Below are 22,960 nucleotides of genomic sequence, written 5' to 3'. Positions count from 1 at the left end.
CAATAACACAGCTATTCAGCCGTACAGTTTTGAGCTAGATGCCAGAAGATGTACAAGGATCTAGCTCAACTTCAAGTGGATGCATCAAAATGGAGCGAAGAAAGAAGCATATTACCTGCTCAGTGTACCACCTATGTCACTGCTACAAGCTTTCTCCAACTATATTTCTCGTATCTGCTCCTGATTCTCAATTTAAATAAAGAAGTACTCAAAAATGAAATTGTAACCCTTGTTTTCTTGATATATGCCCTCCATCTGAGAGAAATGCTACAAGAACATGATAAAAACACAAGAAATACAATTTTCATTGGAATGGATCTTTAAACTGCAAGTAAAGCAGCGACCAAAATCTGATCAGTGTTTGTCACATTTGAATTTTCCACCCACTGAAAATGAATGAATAAGACACATAGCATTAAGTGTTAAAGGCACCCGGGAATGTGCAATATTTCTAGCTTTGAGATGCTTGAGAAGTGTGCGGTGGGGATACTGACTGACAGTCCACCTTAAAGCAGCACAAATGAAAAAAACACTGGTTAAATCTGTCTCCTTTGAATGCTATACAAGTTCCATCTGAAAATAAAAGCAGCTATTGGTAATCCTAAATTAAACATGATTTAGTACTCCACTTGGATTAAGACTTCTTGGCACATCATTGGAAAAATTATTTTTGCAACTTTGGCCATCCAAACAAGTGAACCTGGGAGGCATTCTTGCTCTCCCAACATAAAAAGGCACTTTAACTTTGCAAACAACATAATATTAGTCTAAGTGTGTTTACTGTCATAAGTCTTCCATTTTGGTAGACTGGGGGTTTGGACAAAATGGCAAAAAAGATTTATCCTAATTTAGAGTAGTGAGTGGGTTGAGTGGTTCAGGGCCAAGTCACTGTTGTGTTCCTTTGTGTGTAAAGGTGAAGGTAAAAACAAACAATTCCCCTTTTTAACCCTTGTGCTATTCTATGGGGTCCAGATGACCCAAACCTTACATCGACGTGTTATCCCTACCATGACAAAGGTATATAAAGGTGAAGAGCATTTTATGTAATCCATGGACACCAGTGAAGATCTCATATCATTAAAGAAAAAAGGTTTAGCGCACTGTCTTGTGGGGTCCAGATGACCCCACTCCCAATGTTAAAGTGCCCAGGATAGCACAAGGGTTAAAACACTTAGCAAGCTACATTATAAACCCTTGATTTCAAGTTCAACCTATTACTTTAGAGTCTATGGCATACAAGAAAGTCAATTACAAATCAAAATGAAAACAAGAATTATTTATTGTGGCCAAATGGAAACCATTTAGGAACTTTCTACTCAAAAACATTTGAAACAATCAGATAAAAGAAAACCTCTCTTATTATTTATATTGACTGAAAACCATGAGAATCCAGAAAAAGCATGTCTAAAACTAAAAACACCCTTGTGTTGATTGACTAGAAATGAAGTACAACAGCCAGCTATTGGCAATTAAATATACTTGATTAAAAGATTATCTGTGAGCCTCAACACCTCTATAAAAGCAGAAGTTTTGGCAGTTTGCTGCTCTGGAGCAAAGAGGAAAGACATCAGGGATGATTTCCAAGAAGCAATTACTGATCCAAATAAACCTGGCAAGAGTTATGAGGCTATTTCAAAACAATTTAGACTCAAGCATTTAAAACATGAAGTATGGTTGAATTCCGTAAGTGTGGAAATGTTAGCAATTTATCTGTTCACTTCAAAATGAAAGAATAATTAGATACACCTCACATTCTACAAGCCTTACTTAATCTGAAAATTTTCTCTATTTTATATGTAAAAAAAATATTCACACAAGTGTGGCAGGTTTTGAGGAGAGATGACTCTTTTTTTATTAGTCAGCTGCAACCGTCCTCAGCTAAGATGGAGTTCAATTAAAAGTAGTTGAAAGATAAACAGAAATAAATTATCAAAAACATTGAAATCTATATAACAGAAACAAAAGAATTGTCCAGTCCAACAACATTTGGGCATATTACTTGCTTTTATTCTCACTACATTGGCTACTGCTCAAATTTAAAAAGATTTTGTTTTAACTATTAATCCCCTTAAAGGATAGGCTCCCAGTTATATTTATGATCTGTTGACACCCTACACCTCCAATCGTGGGTCCTAGGATCAAAACCTTCTTAAAGTCCCGAAAACCAAATTTAAAACTCGTGTAGGCTGTCCTCTGAAGCTGTAGCCCCTAGACTCTGGAATGCCCAGCCGTTACCCCTCTGCGTAGCTGAATCTGTTAGTTCTTTTAAAAAGCTCCTTAAGACATTTTTATTCAGATGGGCTTTTAGCTAACTTTTGCTTGTTGATTGCCTTTTATTTGTTTTTGTTGTATTTTACCTATGATGTTTTATTTATTTATTTTATTTTTTAATTTGAATTGCTTTTTAATCATGCCTTGTAAAGCACTTGGTGGTTTTTACTTTTGAAAAGTGCTATATATATACATTTCTAATATTGAATGAAAAGGACGAATGCTGGTGCCAATACTATATCTATATAGATGTTCTTTGTAAAAACAGGAGCAAAATTGTGAAATAAAAAACCATAATGCACATTTCCACAGCAGTTGATCAATCAAGTACAGCACACTAGTCATGATACTTCTAAGCACTAATCTAATCTAAGCACTGAACTGTTATACTGTTGACCATGTTTGCCTCAAACCTTTGTCGTCATGACAGCTAAGGCCTGATTCAATATTTAGGCCGGCAACACATCATCTAACCACGCTAACAAATCCACTACAGAAAAAGTGAGAAACAAAACACAAAAAAAACACAAAAAACAAAACAAAAAGACTTTAATGGCAAGCCAAACTCCAGATTATAGACTAAATGAAATGCTGCAACAAATAAAAACCACCCAGAAAGAACTGCTGAAACATGTCAAAGGATGAACATTAGGGATTTACTGAAATGTGCCATATTATTCACATGGTTGTATATCATTATTTCTATTACTTATGCCATCAATTCAAAAATGTTTTAAAAATTCTAAATCTGCTCAGAACTACTGCCTGACACATATAGCACGTTTTCATCTTACCTGCTGAATAACTGATTTCCATTTTTAACCAGCTTTACATTACATTTTATCAACGTTTTGTGCTAACATACAATATTTTTGGCTTCATAGGACAAAATAAATTCTATTTAAATGCAAAAAAACCATAGGAAAGTCTTTTTTTCTTATGACTCATACTTCCCCTTGGTAAATTGACGATGGGTGTGCAGTGTGGGAAGGAATTGCGGTGATATTTTGAAGGATTTTTTTTTTGTCTGATACTATGTTTTATAACACTTTATTTGAAATTATATTGATGTATAGTATATGGTCTGGAACTAACACAGGAGTACCACATCCTGATTTTTATAGTTCAGCTGGTGAGCAAAATAAATGCCTTGTCATGCTTAAAACAGAACCTACCTATATATCTTGTATCTGGTTGAGAAGCCTTGCCGGTTCTTCTCCACAAAATCGATGTACTCTGGAGAGTGGTGGAAGGGCCCCTTATCTGACAGGAGCCAATCCAGAGGTCCCCCAGGTTTGTCATTAGGAAGGCCGGCTGCTACTGCTGTTGTTGCGGCACCAGACCGTAAACACACCCAGCAGTGAAGGCTGAGGCTGATGACGCCCCATAGAGCCATCAGAGATGGAGGGGGTGGGGGTTGGGGGATGTTTGTGTGGGGTGGGGGGAGGGAGGGCGTTCAGCAGACAAAGACACTCTTCATTAGTTGACTCCTCCACTGGGATGACAAGGGGTCCTGCATCACCTCAACGTCCCCGGTGGACCTAAATGAAAAAGGAAAAAGAAACTGTTATAAATGAAACATCTGAGGCAGAGAGATGGGGGGGCAGGTTAAAAAGCACAACCTTGTTACAACATTGTGTAAAGATGAACCTGGTCAAATATCAGTTTTTTCAAAGATACTTATTTATAAGATGTGACGAGACACAATTGTGTAATCTAAAACCAAAAAATGCAAAACACAAATCATTTTTTTAGCTTTAGGATATGTTGCTTCCCTCATTTCCTTCAATGCCATCTCCTCTGATGACACAGGTTTGACAGGAGCCTTTGGCATCACACTTTATTGAGCTAGTTCACCACCTGAGCATCATTTTTCAATGTCTAGGGCAGCTGAGGTAACAAGTTGGTTAAAAAATAAATAAAACACAACGAAAAAAAACACAATTTTGACTATTTCTTTTCCATTTTAACTTTTTTTTTGTTAGTTTGGTTAAAAAGGATCTTGGTTACCTGAAAAAATAAAGAAAGGTTGTTTGGGTTTTTGGGAAGATTCATGTCTAAAGTGGCACTTCAAACTAATTGTGTGACACTGCCTCTTTTATTATCATGTTTGACAGCCATTTGTCTTCTACATATACCCACTTACTTGGTTGTGAACAAACATTTAGACTATTTCCATGATTGTTGTCTAAAAGTACAGTTGATGCAGATAAGAGGTTGTAAAGACAAGCCAAAAAGCACAGCTGACATGAAAATATGCTCCAATAAGTAGAAGTCTGAAGCTAATTCTGTAAGATAAAAAAGTATAAGTATATAAGTATTTTTTTATGGATTAGACTGTGGAACACAGCTTGGTAAATTCAGGATCAGGCTCCAAACCACTGGGTGGGGATAACAGTGATGGTGGTCATGGAACTGATGATGGGGCAGAATGAGATAGAAGTGTAAAGGATACCTTGCAAAGCACCTTAAAAGGTGGAGAGATAAACACTGATGAAATTTAAAGAAAAAGGAATTACACATTGATTGGCAAGAAAAGGTAGCAATAACTATTAGACCAAAGCAGTGTATGGAAACACTGAAATAGATGACAGTGTGGGAACTGAAAGTGACAGCGGCCTCATGATTCAATTCAATTCAATTCAATTTTATTTGTATAGCCCAAAATCACAACAACAGTCATCTCGATGGGCTTCGAAGTAAAACATGAACTCAAAAGGATCATGAATACAAAGAGTTCAATAGGAAAATACTAAAATGAACTAACAAACTGACTAAGCTATACTGGCATCCCTGCCCTTAGACCCCCCTTCCCATGATGGGGGTGTGGGGGGGTCTTCCTTACTGAAATTACGTCAAGACTTCACTGACTGCCAAAACTGAGATCTCTAAAAATGTAAAATAATATTATGATGCAGTAGTTTTATACACATTTGTAAATAAAGCTAAACATGGAAAATGATCATCTTTAAATATCATAGCCAGCTTTGCAGCTGATGCCCTTGCTAAGCTCCTTTACATTTCCTTTACAGTCGCTCTTATAAAAAGCCTTTGGCTCATTCAGACCTATCAATGTCCATCTGAGTCTGGACATATTCTATGGTAAACAATCATAACAATCAATTTCAGGGACATGTCAACCTTGGGTGCTATTAAAAAAATGCATTTGGTAAAATTCTGAAAACCAAATAAAAAAAATAAAAAAACATATCATCTGTAAACCCATTCACTCAAAGACACCAAAGTATTGAATTGTACTTATATGGAATTTATGGTTTTAATTGCTTCTTGTAGAAATTGCTTTTTTTCATAGAAAACATGTTGGTGAAATGAATTTGCAGACTTTTTAATTATAGTTGCTATATTGAGACATAAGTTATTTTAAACAAATAAATGTGTTTATGGAATCCACTTAAACACGCACACACACAAAAACAAATTAAAAACTGCTGCATGTATGTACATTTTCATAAGGGTAAAGCATCCCTTCTGTGACCTTTTAAGTTCTTTGTCCAAAACTCACTTTAGTCTCTATTTCCATTTCAAGTTTTGTCAGTCAAGCACTCAAAAGCCAAACACTTTTGCTTTTTATGTTTGAATGTGAGGTTGTTTGAGTCCCATTATAGTATTCTGATGACAGTCTGTCAAGTTAACTCAGCCGTGTGACCACATGTGTGTGTTCAGGATTTGAAAAATCACCACACTTAGTCCATTCCATGCACAGCAGGAGAAGAACGCACAACAGATGGTGTGCTGATGGACCAAAAACGGGTTTAAAAGGTACATCAAAACTATTATATGTTCATATACTGACATAGTCACGCATGAGGGTTAATTATTGAAAGTTAAGCATGCAAGAGAACTTTAATTTAGCCGTTTTAATGAGATGGGATTCGTTAGCAATTTGGAAATTGATTTTATTCTCACACTGCTCCCTTGACTCTGGCTGTCAGACCACAATGTGTGTCAGGTGTATGTGTGTTTCTGCACAGATTTCCTCATGCAATAAATGCAATTAATCAAAATATATATATTTTTACTATGTTTAATGTGAATGTTTGTTTTGTAATCACAAATTTTAAGTGTGAGTTCTTTGGCACAAATAAAAATAAATTACAAAAGATTTATGAATGATGATTACAAATAATTTAAGTCTATATCAAACAAAACAGTCTTAGCTTTCAAAGAATTTAAGATAACTTTTTTTTTCAATTGCAGGAATACATTTTACAGTAATGTCCACTTCCACATTTTAATAATTGGCTTTTGATTTGCCAGTTGTTTTTACATCTTGTGTCAAATGGGGTCTTAGTGGAGGACTATTTCAAATCTAAGAGCAGTTGAGAAAGTTTCGGAATCTATATCTATAAAATAAAAAATAAACTGAGTTTAGCGCTGTTACAGTAACTAAACAATTATTTTATATGTACAGAATACAAAAGGGTTGATAAATAGAGACTTCTGCACTCAATCCATTTAGTTATTTCACTTTGGACAAACAAGCCAATGCAAAGTCTGCAGATTACATGAATTTATGGAAAACCACTTTGCATTTATACTAAGAAAGGATGAAAGTAACTTTTTTTTTTAAGCTCAGCAATGTGTTTCAAACATCAACTAATTAAAAACAGTCTTATGAATTATTCTAGTTTATTAAATAGACAGAATGAACTGTCTTGCTAATTTGACCCAACATGTTTCTTCGTGATTTTATTGTTTACATTTTGGGAAACAAAGGAGAAAGCCAGAGTTGGAGAAATATAAATGCTCAGAGAGAGCAAAGGAGTTTTCCTGAATATGACACTAAAGGAACTAGATTAGTGGAAAGTCAAAATTTGTTCTGCTCTCTTATAGTATTTTAATATTTTCTTTAATTTTTCCTCATCTGTTTCCTCATCTATAAATCATTTTTTAGACATAATTTAGCAGTAGGTAGTAGGAGGAAAATCCAAAATGTCCCACCATCGTATTTATTTCACTCTAGGTATCAAAATGCACATATGCAGTTTGAACAGGTATTGAAGAAAGTGTAGGCATATATTTGTTGCATTTTAGCGCAGCACTTCTTTCAATAAAATAGTGACAGGAGAACAGCTACCCAGGAGAGAGAAAAAGAGCAAATTCCTTTTCAATTCCCTTACTTCTTTTGTTGTTGCAGCGAACGAGTCCTTCAGCAGTTTCTGTTTTTTTTATTCCGCTGCTGCTGAATAGTTTATTCGTGCAGAGATGGAGAGACCTCTGTCTTCCTCGCGTTTCTGTTATCTTGTGCCACACTCTGTGTTTGAGCTCCCCGCTTCCCTTTTCTTTTTTTTTTCTTCTACACCTCTGTTCCCTCTGAAGAAAAGGGGGCCGCACAGCGAGCAAAAATGCATTTTGTATGTTTGTCAAGATCTGAAATTCCTACGAGGTACCTTGTTACAGTGTTGCCATTCAAAATATAAATTTTATTCACACTAAATCTGTATTGCAGTGAAAATATGCATGATAAAAGTTATATTCATGTTCTATTTTCTCAAGTCTGAAGAAAAAGGTAATCCTTTCTACAATTGCAATACTATTATTATTCATAGAACAGATCTTTTTTTATGTACAAATTTGTGCAATTTTTGAAGTTGAGCATTTTAAATTTAAACTTTGATCTCAATACTTTAGGTCTTTCTTGAGATTTTTTTGAAATTTAAATTTGTATTTGAAGTTGTTTGGGTTTAGGGTTTTACTTTAGCATATTGTGGTATTCACAGCTCAGGATTAAAAATCAAAAGCCTCCATCAATGTGCTTATAATTGATGTTCGACATCTGTCTTCATATAAATAATGACTTTCCTTTTTTGTTTACTTCATATTTTTGTGTTCTTTGGTTTTATATAGTAAAAAAAAAATACTAAAAGTACCTGCATATCTGCGAAAGGACTTGGATCAGATTTTTCAGTTGAGCATCTGAACAAAATACTCCATTATTTTGTTTCCATATCTCAAACCGGCAGGTATCCAATATTGAGAAGCAGCATTTGCATACAAAGTCTGATATTTACTTTTAAGTATCCATTCTTATTTAAATTCTTTAGTATTAAAACTTTAATGTGTAAATGGAAAACAGAATACAAAAAACTTAGGGTAGGGTTGGGTTATTAGGGCAATAGTGTTTCCTCCTTATCGAGTAAGAAGATCAAAGCTATTCTATTTGCAGACAAGTTACCACATTATGAAAAGCAATGCTACAATCATCTGTACCGTGTTTACCAATTACCGACTCAAAAAAGTTTTAAAAGTGTTGGGAATTTTTTTAAACTTATGTCTTTACGTACATACGCTCTCTGACTTTCAAATTGTAGCCATCAGATCATACTTATGGCCAAGTGAACGGCTCATTGTTTGACATGTTGAGTCTTAAAAGTAGCTTTGAGATTTATCCTCTACATACTCTGACTCTTTGCTCACCAAGATACATTTAAAAATACAATTAAAATATTTATATATACAATATTAATAGGCTTAATCACTGGCCGAAGTATCACTCTGCAAATTTCACAACCTATATTCTTGATTTGTAGTCCCCTAAAACCATCAAATGTGTAGCTTTATAGAGGTGCCCACATCCACTGATGATATATTGTTTGCATTTGATAAGGATGTACGTCTAATTTATTTATAAGTTTATTAATGCATAAACTTTTCAAAGTGCGTTTTTTTTTTCTCATAGTGTTGTTGCATTTCTGATTCCTTGCCTAATAAATATAATAATGATGCAGCTCATTCTTCATTTTTAAACATTTAAGTTTAAATGCACTAAACGTCGATTGAGAGAAATTCTTGAGGACTTGAATGTGTAAATGCAGGTCTGATTGTTGCTTCCCCCCATGTGTTGAAGTGTCCTTGGGCAAGACTACGAACCCTGCATTGCTCCCTGTGGCCTTGTTAGCACCCCGCATGGCAGCTTTGCCGTCATCAATGTGTATCTAGGTTAATGGGACTGTGACGGTAAAACATTTTCAGCCTTGAGGAAGGTGGAAAAATAAGAAAAATAAGTGCACTGCTTTTTTCCAAATTCCACAGAGGCAAAATATATAGAAAATGTTATCATTCTATTCAAATCTTGCAGATTCAAATCTTGCAGTGGGAATTTTACTTTTGGTTACATATAAGAAATTATAGTAAGCTGTGTATGAAAAAAATGTGCAAAGAAGCATGCATTGTACAAACAAATGCATCCTCTAATTGTTCTGATAATAACATAGGTGGAAAATACTGCACAGGTTAGTGATATTGAAGACTTAGTCAAATACGACAGGTTGACCCGCATGTGTGCTGTGGGTTTTTGGGTTGTCCAGGCCTTTTGAGGGTCGTAGACAGGAGTGGACGCATCATAAGTGCAGGTGTCTTGCAGTAACCTTGAGACCTCAAGAGGAGGTCCTGAAAATGGAATGTTCGATTTGGTAATTGTAAAGTGTCTGTAAGGCTAATGTAGGTTACACACACTTATGACATACAGGTGATGGTGTCACATGATGTTCTTACACCACACTCTAGTCATTAAGGTGCGCACACTGGCTCCATAATGGCCGCTTGCAGGTGATGCGTAAGTGTGCATAGGACGCTCGTAGGATGTCCATGCAAACTACGCTCTTTTTGTCTAACTCCCTCCTTTCTAAGAGTCAGGCTGAACATGAACAGCACTAACGGGCACTTGCGCAGGGTTTGGTTGTGGCTGAAAAACCGAAAAAAAAGTGTACGACATACCTGCGTCTTACCTATGTCACCCTTACTTATTATAGTGTTTACTATGACTTGCTGCCCGAAGCAATTTTAAAGAAAGAAAATGTGGTCAAACATTTGCCTTCATTGGGGTCACAGAGTGTTCTTCGATCTGCGTGCCCCATACAAATATGCCCACTTTTATGCCCGCAGACAGCCAAGACAGAACCAGCCCTCCTATCCAGCACATTCAGTCTTTTTTGTCCTTGTTTGTGCTGCCTGCTCCCCAGCAGAACAAAACGTGGACCATAGCAAAGGCTACCACAGGGTCATAAAGACTTCTTAGGACAAGCTTACATACTCCAGGGGAGGCTGTTTATTTCACCAATTCATTTAAAACTTGAGGGGGGTTTGACAGGCCCAAATAAACTGTAAATAAGATATTTGTCTGGGAAATATAGTGAACACACTGGTAGTATCCTGAACTTTAAACTAAAGTCATATGACTTACAAAATAATTAAGAACCCTCATTAACATTGAGGCATTTTAATATTTTAATAACACAACCAATCAAAGCTTAGCAAAACACAACTCTTGGAACTGAAAAAGGATGCATTTTCCTTCTCACATAACTGCATACTAATCTGGGTTAAAAGTGGTTTTGCTTTACATTGCACTTTTTGTATACATGGAGTGCCCTTGCACAGAGGGGATTGTATGGCATGCTAAAATCAAACTAGAGCACATAGGTCATGTTAAAAGACTCTTTAATCCTATCATCCAACAGGCAGCTATCCAAAAGCTGATGCAGGAGAATACTCGCCTGTCTGATCTCCATTCAGCCTTTTTTTTTTTTATACGCCTTAGTCTTTTTTTCTATCTCTTCTTCCTCAAACAATCTATTTTCTCCCTTCTCTGCATTCTCAAACACTTCCATTACCTACTTTGAGTCACATTCTTTACGTTTTATGCACTTTCTGTGACAGTGCTCTCTCCCAACATTAACTGCTGGTAGACAGGTGAGCACAGACCATTAGAATGATATCATTGGCTAAAGAGAGCCACCTACCAAAACTGTGCCATCAGCTCCCTGCATGGTAAAATATGTATTTGTTTCTTTTTTTAAGATCACAGGGGCTTTATGTCATGATCTCAAGCCGTATTTATACATTGCTTTTCATCAAACACTGCTAACATTCTTCTCCTTGAGGCTCCTCCCTGGAAACCAAATAATCTAAAATCCACATATCCAAGGTTTGGAGATTTAATAGGAAGGAATTTCAATTTGAAGCAGAAAGGCAGGCACTAGGGTTTGCTGCAGATCCACTCAAATATGATTTTGCTCAACGCGTGCCAGCAATAGCCCAAGGCTGTTTCAAACTGCTGTATGAAATGAAATCTTTTTTGTTGGTGTGGAGGTTTCCTCAATGGAGTTGTGGCAAGAGAGTAGAAGATGGGGAAAAGATTTCCCAAACGTAGATGCACTGATGATTTGCATCTCCAGAATAATCAGATGCTGTAAATGCTGTCAGGAAATGCAGCGTTGTGACAGTCTTTGCGCATGCATTCATGTTTATTTTCACATAGCTGTTATTCCATGTTTTTGTTATAAAGGTTCTGCAAAGGACTAATCTATCTTTTTAGCATCAAGGTTGTCTGTAATTGCAACAAAGGTTTTATAAGCATTTTCCAGCTCTTAAAACATCTCTAACAGTTATGTCAAGGTTAGGTGCGACTCTCCAGCTAAATTTAAAGTCAGCATGGGTACCCATGCACAAGCCCTTCAGCCTTGTAAGATGACAGACAGTTGTTTTTCATTGATTTAAAAAAAAGCATTTTCCAGTGCACTTTTCAACTGGAAACATAATGTTCTGTTGAGAAACAAAGAAGCAGAGAGATTGCAATTTGTCTTTTAAAGTGACACCTGTGACAAGGTCCTATTTGTTTTTGCAGGGCAGAAATATCCATCTGGATGTTCTCATTCCACCAGTTCCATTGAAAGAGGGGGTTTTAAACAAATGACTATTCAAGTGAAGTGCAGCCATCTGTGGATCAAACTCCAATACCCATCCGTGCCTGTAATGAAAGGTATGCAGCAAGCACTGTTAAATAATTAATATTTTTCTATCAAAAAGTCAGTTTTAATGACACCCATCAAATGCAAGCACTAACTTGTCATCATTTGCTCTAAAGACTGTGCTCCAAGATCAATGTCCCAGCAAAGACTCCCTGCTGGGTTTTTTTCTCTTACATGCATTTTTTTTTTGGCTGTTAAATTCTGTTCAAATACTTTTGCTTTCCTTTAGAGGTTTAAAATAAGTTGCAACCACACACAAGCCTATTTGGGCAGATGCAGAGATATTGTATAAAAACAAGTAAAACTTCCAAAACAGAAAAAAAAAATCTAATCAGAATTTATGATTTGAAACAGCTTTTTTTCTCCTTTTTGTATTTAAGTTTAAGTACAAACAGTCACAACTGTCCTTGTGGCTAGATATGGGCTGTCTGTGGGCAGAAACTGGGGCACAGAGGGAGAGTGGACTTATCAAATGAACAGCACTTACTTCACCCTTACTTACACGTCGCAACAACCTGTCGCGTGTAGTATGCCTAAAAATAAGTGCTTGAACATTTTCAATCTACGGGCTCACTGCATCTCACTGAGGTCTACAACTTTACTATTCTGTGCGGGCCACTCACAAGCCCTGTGCAAGTTTGCACATTATTTGCCTGCAGATGGCTCCGGTTTCCTCCCACCGTCCAAAAACATGCTTTATAGGTCAATTGGCAACTCTAAATTGTTCATAGGTGTGAGTGTGAGAGTGAATGGATGTGTGATATGTGGCCCTGCGACAGACTGGTGACCTGTCCAGGGTGTCCCCTGCCTTCGCCCACAAGTGGCCAGGATAGGCTCCGGCAGCCTCGTGACCCCAAAAGGGACAACGGAAGAAGATGAATGAATGGTCAAGACTATAAATGTTATAGTTGACTAACCTGTTCAAGTAGGACTTAAATGTAAGGATGGATAGTTTTGTTTAAAGTGACAAAAATAAACCATATGAAAACTAAATGTTTAAACATATAATATACCAACAAGCAAAAAGAAAAGTGTACAGATCCTCACATTTTCATGACAAATTTTAGAATTACAACTGTTTTTTCTAAATCTTCATATTCTGCATATATCGTTGTGGCACTGATTTACCACAACAGGATTTACTAACTAATTGGCAGATATTTAATTTGCTTGGCTATAATTGAATTATCTGTCTGTTTGTCTTGATATGGTGCCCTTGATTATCTTACTGGAAATTGATGAGAGTTCTGCCCCCCTTAAAAAAAAAGAAAAAATTTAAACAGAAAAAACATGTTACCTCACTGAAAAGGAGCAAGTTTAAATTCTTAGCTTATCTTTGGGATGTTTCCATTCTTAAAATGCATCTCTGTCTCTGCAGATGTGAAGCACAAAAAATGCTTACAGCATTAAAAGCTTTCTTATAACATGACATCAGATTTAAGTTGTAATCTCCTTTAGGGCATAATGTATTTTTTTTAGTTATGTTTTTAGTTGACAAAGTAATAAGAGGGCAAACCAAAGGCATGTTTCATTCAAAGCTCTAGCACAGTTTTCTATGCACGGCATGGGGCTGGCATGCCCTGCAGCTATTTGCAACATCTGTGTGGAAGTCACTCCCTTTGCTGTTGCATGTTCCTTCCACATTATTAAGATGGAGGCAATGGAAAAAAATAAATAAATAAATCAATGCTGACTCCTCAAATAACCTCTTGCATTTCACTGACCATCTGGGATAATGAAAAATGTCTGCAAATGTTTGATTCAATAAAAAAAAAATCATTTTATAGTTTACTAATAAGAAACAACCTAAATGCCCTGCTTGTGAATAACTATTATGCATTAGAAACTGGCTTAAACATGTCTCTTATACTATGTCTGAATTCCTGCCCTAATCCCTAACTACTAAACAGCTATATAGTGCATGGGAATTTCTAGAGCACTTGATTTTGGAATTGTAGATCGGACAGCAATACAAAATGGCGAACGCAATATAGTGCACTATGTAGTGAGTAGTGAAGGAATTCTGACCCAAACTAAACTATTTTTATAACTATTAAGTGCATTTTTTTATGATAAAATTTGGATGTCTCTACATTTAACAAAAGCAAGTGTGTTTTGGGATGCAACTTTGCCAGAGTGACATGTTTGCTCCAGAGATATAGCCCCTTTAAACTGGAGGAGCGTCAAGATCCAAACATGGCAAAGCCGTTAGGAGGATACTGATAAAGTGTTGGTAAAACAATGAAGTCTAGAGGTCTTTTTTTTTTAAATCTCTGCAAAGACCAGATGAAAAAAAAACAAATGATGCCTACAACATCTGCTTTCAAAGTGGTGGATGCCAGCGCCGTAATGGTCACTTGCCGAGGTCTTAACATATCCATGTGTGCTGTAGTGTATCCTTATCCTCATCCATGGCTGGAGAGCTCATTACAGCAGGTCTCCTTTGTTGGCATGGCTAATGTGCAAACTGAAACGAGTCTCTTGCTGTGATATCTTCACACTTAAAGATAAACATTGGTGGAAAATGAGACCAACGGAGGGATAGGGGTGGGGGGGGGCTGCTTTACAGGAAGCGATTTGAATACAATTTTTCATTTGAACTTCTTTAGTGGGATCTTCTTTGTAACTTGTCTGCGAGCCAGCCCTTAAACCATCCTCAAAGTAGGAAAAACAGGAACTGATAAACTTTACATCTTCCCCTCTATGCTGACTAATGAGGTTTTTGGCCCTAATTAACCCACTTATCTTCCCTCCTACAACTGTCAGCAATGCCTCTCATAACTGAGTCGGGGTTGGAAGAAAAGAAAAAAAATCAGCCTATATGAAATTATAATATCGCTGCCAGTTGCACTCATCCGGCTGTTTTACAAACAAATAACAAAAAGAAGAGCTCCCGTGGCGTCCTGAGACCAGAACTTCAAAGCGGAGAAATGTCACAATGAACGCTCTCACAGGCAGGATGATGAACACACACGTTTACAGATCTACAAACATGCATTTATAATCATCACAGATGAAGATGAAAGCGTTAACAGTTCCACTGCTGTACTAAGCTGCATACATGGTGGAAGATCAAATGAAAGAGTGCCTGAATTGTGTTGTCCTTTCGAAAGGTCGTGTAGGTGTATTATATTTTATTTATTTTCTATTTTTGTCTGAGGGACCACAAATTTATTTCAGCGACTCTGGAGAAGCAGTAGATCCGTTTAGTTACAGAGCTTTTCTTTTTTTTTTTTTTAGCAACTTCAGCTCAGAAAGATTTAATTCTGTATCATCTATAGATCTACAGCTAGAGACAGCATTTGAAAAATGTTTGTTATGGAACTACCATAAGTTTAAGAAATTATTGCTAACCGGTAAAAAGCAGAAGGCACTTCAAATATTCCTGTTTGCATCCAGCTATGTCTTAGTCACATGCACTCACAGGGGTGCTGCAAGCTTTTGGATTGTCCGGGCCCAAAATGGGTTGTAGAGAGGAGTGCCTGAATCTTAAAGGGAGTGCAGGTGTCTCTTGCAACTCCTTTGAGGCTTGTGCGGCCACTTTAATGGACGTTATAAAAATGGAACTTACCATTGCTGTGCATGTGGTTAGTCTATTGTTAGGTATTTATAAGGATAATGGCAGTTACACCAACTTATGCTGTCGTACGGTGCCATTAACGTCAGCATTTAGTAAGGGACTGCACGCTCCACACAATTCTGCTGGGGGACCCAAAACTGAACACCTTTCTGTGTGGAGTTTGCATATTCTCCCTGTGCGTGTGTGGGTTTTCTCCGGGGACTCCGGCTTCCTCCCACCATCCAAAAACTTGCTTTTTAGGTTAATTGGTTACTCTAAATTGTCCATAGGTGTCAATGTGAGGTCTGATTGTGGCCCCCGACAGACTGGCAATCTGTCCAGGGTGTCCTCTGCCTTCTCCAGCAAGCAGCCAGGATTCCGGCAGCCCCGTGAATCCGAAAGGGAACAAACGGATTAGAAGATGAATGAATGAATGAATGAATGAATGAATGAAGAATAATGAAAGGGTTAAGCAGAAATTAAAGTTGATTTAAATTTACAATTTAATGACCATTGTTGTGTATCTTTTTTTCTGTTTTGTGTCTGGATTTTTGTTGACAAAGAACAAGTCTTAAACCAAAACACAATGCTAAAAGTATTATGGGTTTATTGAGCTATCATCAAATAATCAGACCATTTGAAATCCATCTAGAGCACCAACTCCCAAGAGCTAAACCCAAACTCTTAGACTTTTGGCAGCACTCTCCATCTCAAAAAGAACCAGATCTGACCTACCTCCTATCTTCCAAAAAAAAAAAAAATTGCAGAGGGTCATTTTAGACCAAAATTGTGTTTCGGAGAGCAGTGAAGGCCAAAACGATTCCACCACAAAGCTCTTACATATTTACTGATGCCAGGATACTCAAAATAATTAATGGTGAAAAGCTATTAAAGAGAAATCATAGGAATTTGCACAGGGAAGGACAGTGTTAACTTCTAAAGGTTTGGATTTTAAAATGAGTCAGGAACTCTTGCAGATAAACCAGTATTCCCACTATGTGTCATTGCCACAAATCCACAGGAGGCTTTCTTGGAGGCACACTGTGTCATTTTTATTTAGGGCCTCCATGCAGTTGCCACAGAACATGCAGTGCTTTTGAAACATCCACTGATCTTTCAAAGATTATTAAAAAATATATATCTCACAAAAGTAGAAAAGCTTGACAACAAAAACTTGTAGATCAGAGAGACCTTTTACAACTGACCCATCTCTTTATATCTGACTGGATGCAAAGTTCAAGGCAGACTGCAGTTACTAAAAGATTTACGGACAGAAACTGAACTTTCTTTTCAGTCAGGCTATTAACTTTTTTTGTTTTAAATGTCTCCTTCCACAGTAAATAAGTGTCTACTTTGAAAACATGAAGCAGCCCACTAAAATATTTTCCTCTTTGATGAGGTTTATTAAATATGTTTTAGTGCATGCTCCTCCCTTTCTCCCCCTCTCAATCCTCATTGCAGTTCACCTGGGAGGTGTGGTACGATTATTGACACCTGTCGATTGAAGCCCAAGGGGGCAAGAACTAGAGACAGGAAGCAGTCATCAAAGCAGGAACTTGTAGTGCATCTGTTTGGTTCTTTGCTGAATGTAGTGTCTTTTACCTATGTTCCGACGATTTTGATATTTTTAGGTTTTGTCATTTTCGTTTTGGATTGGGCCTTGGGACTTTGTTTGTTTGTTTGTTTTGATGTTTATATTTGCTAAAACAGTCTGTAGAAGTTTGTTCAATGTGGATTGGCCCCCTGTTCCCCTATCTTATTTTATGCTCAGCCAAGGTTCCAATCCCATTGTTGTTTCACTATAACTTTTCTCAATTTTTGGTTTTCTTATATAATAAACTGTGTTACTCAAAGTTTCTGGTCTCCCTCCTCATGTTTATGAACATTTTCTTTCCCACTGTGATGCTACGTTCACGCCATCCTTTGTAATACATGTTCAAGTGGCCACTTTAAATGAAGAGTGTGTGTATTTGTGCTTTACAAGTTTCCGGGTTCAAAACTCTTGAATTCACATGTCGTTAAACATATTTTTAAGTCTGCTTTTGTGCTCTACGTACAGAAAATGCATAAAAAAACAAAACTATATGGAATGCACGTTAAAAGCTAAACCAGTTCAAATTTGCGTAATTGGGAACTTGGATTTGGTAGTGACATATGGATGGCGTTCCTTTTAATTTAAAGAAGTGCCAACTGTTTGAAAGTTCATCATAAAGGAGAAATAAATAATTAAAGTTTGTGCCCAGCAGGAGTTTTATGAAACCAAGTCGTTCGTCTATCGGAATAGAGCTGTGAAAGAAAAAACCGGGAGCAATATTTGTGAGATTTGCAGCGCTTCAACATTTCGCACCAAGCTTTTTCAAATGTAGGTGCATGTGCTGGTATTGGGTAATAACAGCCCGGTGTTAACACCATATGCTAAAAGCGTGTTAAAGAACCCACTATTATTGCAGGTCGAATGGTTACGGTACCTGCACCGGTGTGAACATTGTCTGAAGAGGGTGTTCCTGTCTAGGCTGTAACATTATCAATCTTTTCTTGTTTTTACCAATATATTAGTTTTTAAATAGCAGTATCAAGCTATGTTATATCACTGTGCTGTGTGCATCATTTCACATTTCATAGATAAAAGCAACAGCTCTCACATTACAAAATAATGCATAAAACAGATGTCTATTCATAAATGTAGAATAAATAATGTTGTGAAAATTATACATTACTTTTTTACCTTCTAAATGACTTCTAAAGCTTTTTTTTCAAGCATTAATTTATGTTTTATTTAATCCAAAAAGCAAATTTGAATAGGTAACTTTTTCCACATTGGTCATTGTGGTTTATGCTGCTTATATTAGCATAAATACCTTTAAATAAATAGAACTGTACATTGTTTAGATTGTGCTGGTTTTATGACGGGTATTTTAAATTTTTGCTTTCATCCCTGTTCCGCGACATTGACTTTCTAGAAAGGCGCTCTATATGTAACATTTATTATTCTCATTATTAGTTCTAAATTATTATTTTTGATGCTATTATTAGTATTATTATTATTATTATTTTATATTAGCTTGAGGTAAACTGTTGAAGCAAAATCCTGTTAAGCCCCACCCTTTTTTGTTGACTTTTTAATAGGCTCCACCTCTTTTCGACCTTGTAAAGCTATGTTGCTGAATCAATGGATATTTTGATAAAAACTCAATAACTGTTTGCTTGAATGAGTTCAACTTCTGCGTTTTACTTTGCATGTTGCACCTAAATCAAACATGAGAAAAGGCACCTAATTTTTTTTGCCACCCAAACTTTAAACTCCCCACATGTGCATTTTATAGGGTTGCATATCACTGAGTGGCAGAGAACATACAAAGAGTGAAGCTTCTATAAATCACAGTGAAACCCCAAATAGATCTCTTCTCTTGGTGGCCTTGTGGGAGCAGGGACAAAGGTTGCTCTTAAATTAAAGGGACACGTTCCCTTTCGAACCCACTTTTCCAATTTCACCGGCATTCTCTGCTGGAGCACAATGGCTCCCTGAAAGCCTGCAAATGTGGTTACTATTAGAAGAAACCTCTGCGTGTCGTTCTGCTTACAATCTGTGACATCGGTCCATTTTAATGAGAAAAACTTTTGGCTCTTGTTTTTTTTTTAAAACGTGGCTGCAAACTTGCAGGAAGAGCGCTCTCGTGGGTCTCCTTCATGTGCTCCTGCAGAATATCCTCAGGCTGCGCATTCAATTACCAGTTGCCTCAGAGAGAGATTTTGCTTTAAAGCCCTAGTCACTCTTAATCTGAAAGATTCTGTTTTAATGTCTAAGTCCGTCTCAAATAGCTCAATGATGCCATTTTTCTCTCTTTTCATGATTTTATTTTTACCCTATCCAGCCATCTCCTGATCTCCCTTCTCTCCCTGCAGCCTTACTTCTCATTTTACATTAAAGCTAGACTCTTTGGTTTGCTCATTATCATAAAATAATGGGCTGTGGATATTGAGAATATTCGCACAAAGCCTGACCCTGAACAGCAAACCTTTCTCTTTTTATGTGTATAATTTCCTCCTTTCATTTCTTATTTCTAAACTTTTACCCACACCATCCTCTCGTCTGTTGCCAATCACGATCAGCTGGTTATTCCTTATTATATACAAGCAATTTGCATGTCAGCATTTGCACTCTCTTGCTTTTACAGTGACAGTAAGGATCATGGCCGTGCTCCTTCTTTTTTGTTTCCTCCTAACCTCCTTCCTCTCTGCCATCACATATAGGAATGATGCAGCATTCAACCCTATCAGCCACCCAACACTGAACTGTAAGAACAAGGAGCGCTCTCAGCCATGTAATTCCTGCTGTTGGCATTAGCCTAAAAGCCAATAGCTGCTTTTCTGCTCCCTCACTGTTCTCCCTGTAACTGTGTTTTTCAAGCTCAATTTGTCTCCTTATGTCTTCCAACGGCAGCTGGCAACAGACACACACACAGAGATTAGACACAAATAAACATATACAGCACAAATTGGGACCTTGGCAGTTGGAAGATGTAGAATTGGGTTTTGAGCTGTTAATTTCTCTTTTTTTCCCCTATGCATGGTCCAGGTGACAGACAAAAGGGGAGAAATCTCTCTTTTCACAGGAGGAGACAGTGTGCCTTTCAGGCATGGCTCCTCCAGTATCCTGGGACATGGGGACATTACTGAACAGGGGCTCTGTTGTGGCCCTGTAAACAGTCAGAAGCTTCTGCAAAATGCTTTTGCATAGCAATGAGATTTTTTTTTCATTTTTTGCAGCACAAGTTTGTTAACCTTGGATCATAAAAAGTTACATCAAATGCATTGCAAAAAAACCTTCAAAGGAAGCTGGTTGTGTCATTATTTAAACTCCACTTGCATTCTCTCAGGACATGTGGTTCATTACATTATCCCAATAGGTTCACTCAAGTTCCGCCCATGAAAGCGATGCTGCAGGGTGAAAAGATTAATTATAAAAACTGTGGGACCCTTTTTCTTGTTTAAAGCAGGGTGGTCTCTCGTCAGCCAGAGTGCCTGGGAGAGTTTGCTTTGTCCACACATCGGTGTTAGAGATCTGATCCTCCACAGGCAAGAATGCCAATACACCCAAGAGAATATAGATTAGAGATGTTTCTTGGAAAGGCAGATAAAGGGGATGGCAGAGTGGGTGAGGTGGATGGATGGGGGGGGTGGAGGTGTGGGGTTGTAGGCAGACAGAAAGGAGGGAGAAAAAAATCAAGACATGCTCTCTTGGAAGTCTGAGAGGATGAGGCAGTTCCTGTGCACGTGTGTGACTGTGGTCTCGCAATTGCGCACGCATCCCAGTTTCATTCAAATGTCAAAGCGCAGCAGATTTCACACTGAGGCTCAGGCACAAAAGCTTGCATAGGCTATTAGTGAAGTTAAAAAAAATTAAAATAAAACCACTGAGCAGGGGCCATCATTCAGTGGATTATGACACTTCACACTCAGACAAATTCAGCAGTGAAACATGTTTAATAACTTACCAGCGTTTGGAGCAGCAGACAAAGTTTAACTCAGTATTTTCCATGTTCCAGCTGAATCTCCGTGGGTCTCGGGAGGTGAAACGGCATAAAAACTCATGTCACAGACAGTTTCCTGAGGTTTTGTGGCAGCTCCGACGTGAACACAAATGAAAGGATGAATGGAAAACTGGACTCCGAACCCCCCGCACGCATTGGCTTCTCTGGATACAATCCCGACGCGAGGTACACCGGTGAGAAACTTTGAGAGCGCAGATGAGATGCGCTCAGAGTAGCAGGCAGCCCATCCGAGGCTGAAGAAGAAGACGGTTTCTTCTTTATCTTTTTTTAAGGGTTAACGACTTTACAAAATGAAATCGTCGAGTAGTCAAGGGAAGCCAGCGGAGAGGAGAGCAGACGGTCAGAACAACAGGGGGAAATCGGCGCCTTGACGCAAAAACAATGGACCCTGCGCTGGACAGATGTAATGGAATGCGCCAAAAAGCTGCCCCAAATAGGCTGGACAATATCCCGATGGAGATTCTCCGGTTATATGTATATTTTTGTTGTGTCTTGACCCGCCTTCTCGGTGTAGCTGCGTGGAAGAGCGCAGGATCCAGATCCTGTTGGAGTAGTCGACGTGCGCACAGCGCAGAACAGGAACTGGCGCTTGAGCTCTCCCTGTCTCCCTCCCTCACTTTGTCACATGCTTAAAACACAAGTAGCCCTCTGTAACTGCTGCCAAAGTAGGGTTGACTAAGGTGGGCGACGTGGGGGGAATCACAAGATTTCTGTTAACAGTATTCCACTTTAAATGAAACCCTGATCTGCAAGCGAAATGCCATTGTCACTGTTCTCCATTCACCCATGGAGCTTTTATAACGCACAAGGTATTTTTTGAGGCCGTGGAAGAATGGGTTATTCTCTTAAAAAAAGAAGGTGTCAGCATTTGAGTCCTCATCTGTTTGAGCTGCCACAGAAGGCGTCGAGCACACCGTCTAATCCCGCGCGTTTATGTCTTCAGGAGTATGAGTATGCATGAGCTGTGACTCATTAAGTGGCACCGCAGTGGAGATCTGCTGAAATTACCGCGCCGCAGAGATATAGGCTCGGAATGAACGAATCGATGCTGGCATTTTCATAATGACTATGACAGCACGCATTATGGCAGCAGGGATCAGCGTTCTTACAAGGCAGAAGATTTTATTTCAGGTTGATCAAAATCAGCGCCGCAGAACAGGAGCTGAACTGATTTAGAGGGAAGGCCTGTTGACTCACTTCATAGAGATCATTTATTTACAGAGAGTGGGAGGATAAGAGTGTTTTAATTTCATATTAAGTACAGTTTGAATATAAACCAAGATTGGATAGATGTTGATAAAAAAAATAAAGTTTCAAGAGATGAAACATTTTTTTAACTCACCAGCTAGTTCATTCATTTTTTTCATTCATTCTGTCGTTCAATGCATTCGTTTTTAATATTTATTTTTCTGCTGCAAGTCAAGTGACTAAGAACTTAGGACGAAATCCGTTTTTAGGGGGCGTTGAAGTCCTCAGCAGCTTGAATGTGCTGCTCATTAACCTGCTTCTCCCTCGAGTTTTTTTGGCCATTTAGCGTGCCTGCGCCACGTCGGAGCTGTCCGCGGTGCTGAAGTTGATTTATGCCGCGTCCCAGCTGAGATTTGTGTCTGATCCGGCGTGACACAGTCCCCACTCTATATTACTAAGTGTCACTTCCGATCAGCAGGCTGGCGGAAAAAAATGACATCTTCTTGCTAAAAAAAGGGGGGGGGGACAATATTTCCTTAAGAGAATCCATCCATCTGGATGTTGCATTAAGGAAAAATGGCAGCGTTGTCCTCTTTGCAGTCCATTTATCATTCATTCTA

At 38.0% G+C, this 22,960-nt stretch overlaps 1 protein-coding gene across 1 annotated transcript in view; it reads right to left on the bottom strand.

The window, feature by feature from the left end:
- The window catches only part of LOC101162515 (BMP/retinoic acid-inducible neural-specific protein 3), a 69,853-nt gene extending 48,104 nt beyond the window's left edge, over positions 1-21,749 (bottom strand). Inside the window, exons 1-2 of the mRNA XM_023954378.1 lie at positions 21,096-21,749; positions 3,447-3,812 (exon numbers count right to left, since the gene is read on the bottom strand). Of these exons, the coding sequence (XP_023810146.1) occupies positions 3,447-3,667 (221 nt within the window). The 5' untranslated portion in view covers positions 3,668-3,812; positions 21,096-21,749. The remainder of the gene's footprint in view (positions 1-3,446; positions 3,813-21,095) is intronic.
- Positions 21,750-22,960: the final 1,211 nt, after the last annotated feature.

Source organism: Oryzias latipes, chromosome 4, assembly GCF_002234675.1.
Source record: "Oryzias latipes chromosome 4, ASM223467v1".
NCBI lineage: Eukaryota > Metazoa > Chordata > Actinopteri > Beloniformes > Adrianichthyidae > Oryzias > Oryzias latipes.
Note: the sequence above shows the minus strand (reverse complement) of the source record. Positions and strands in the feature narration are given on the sequence as shown.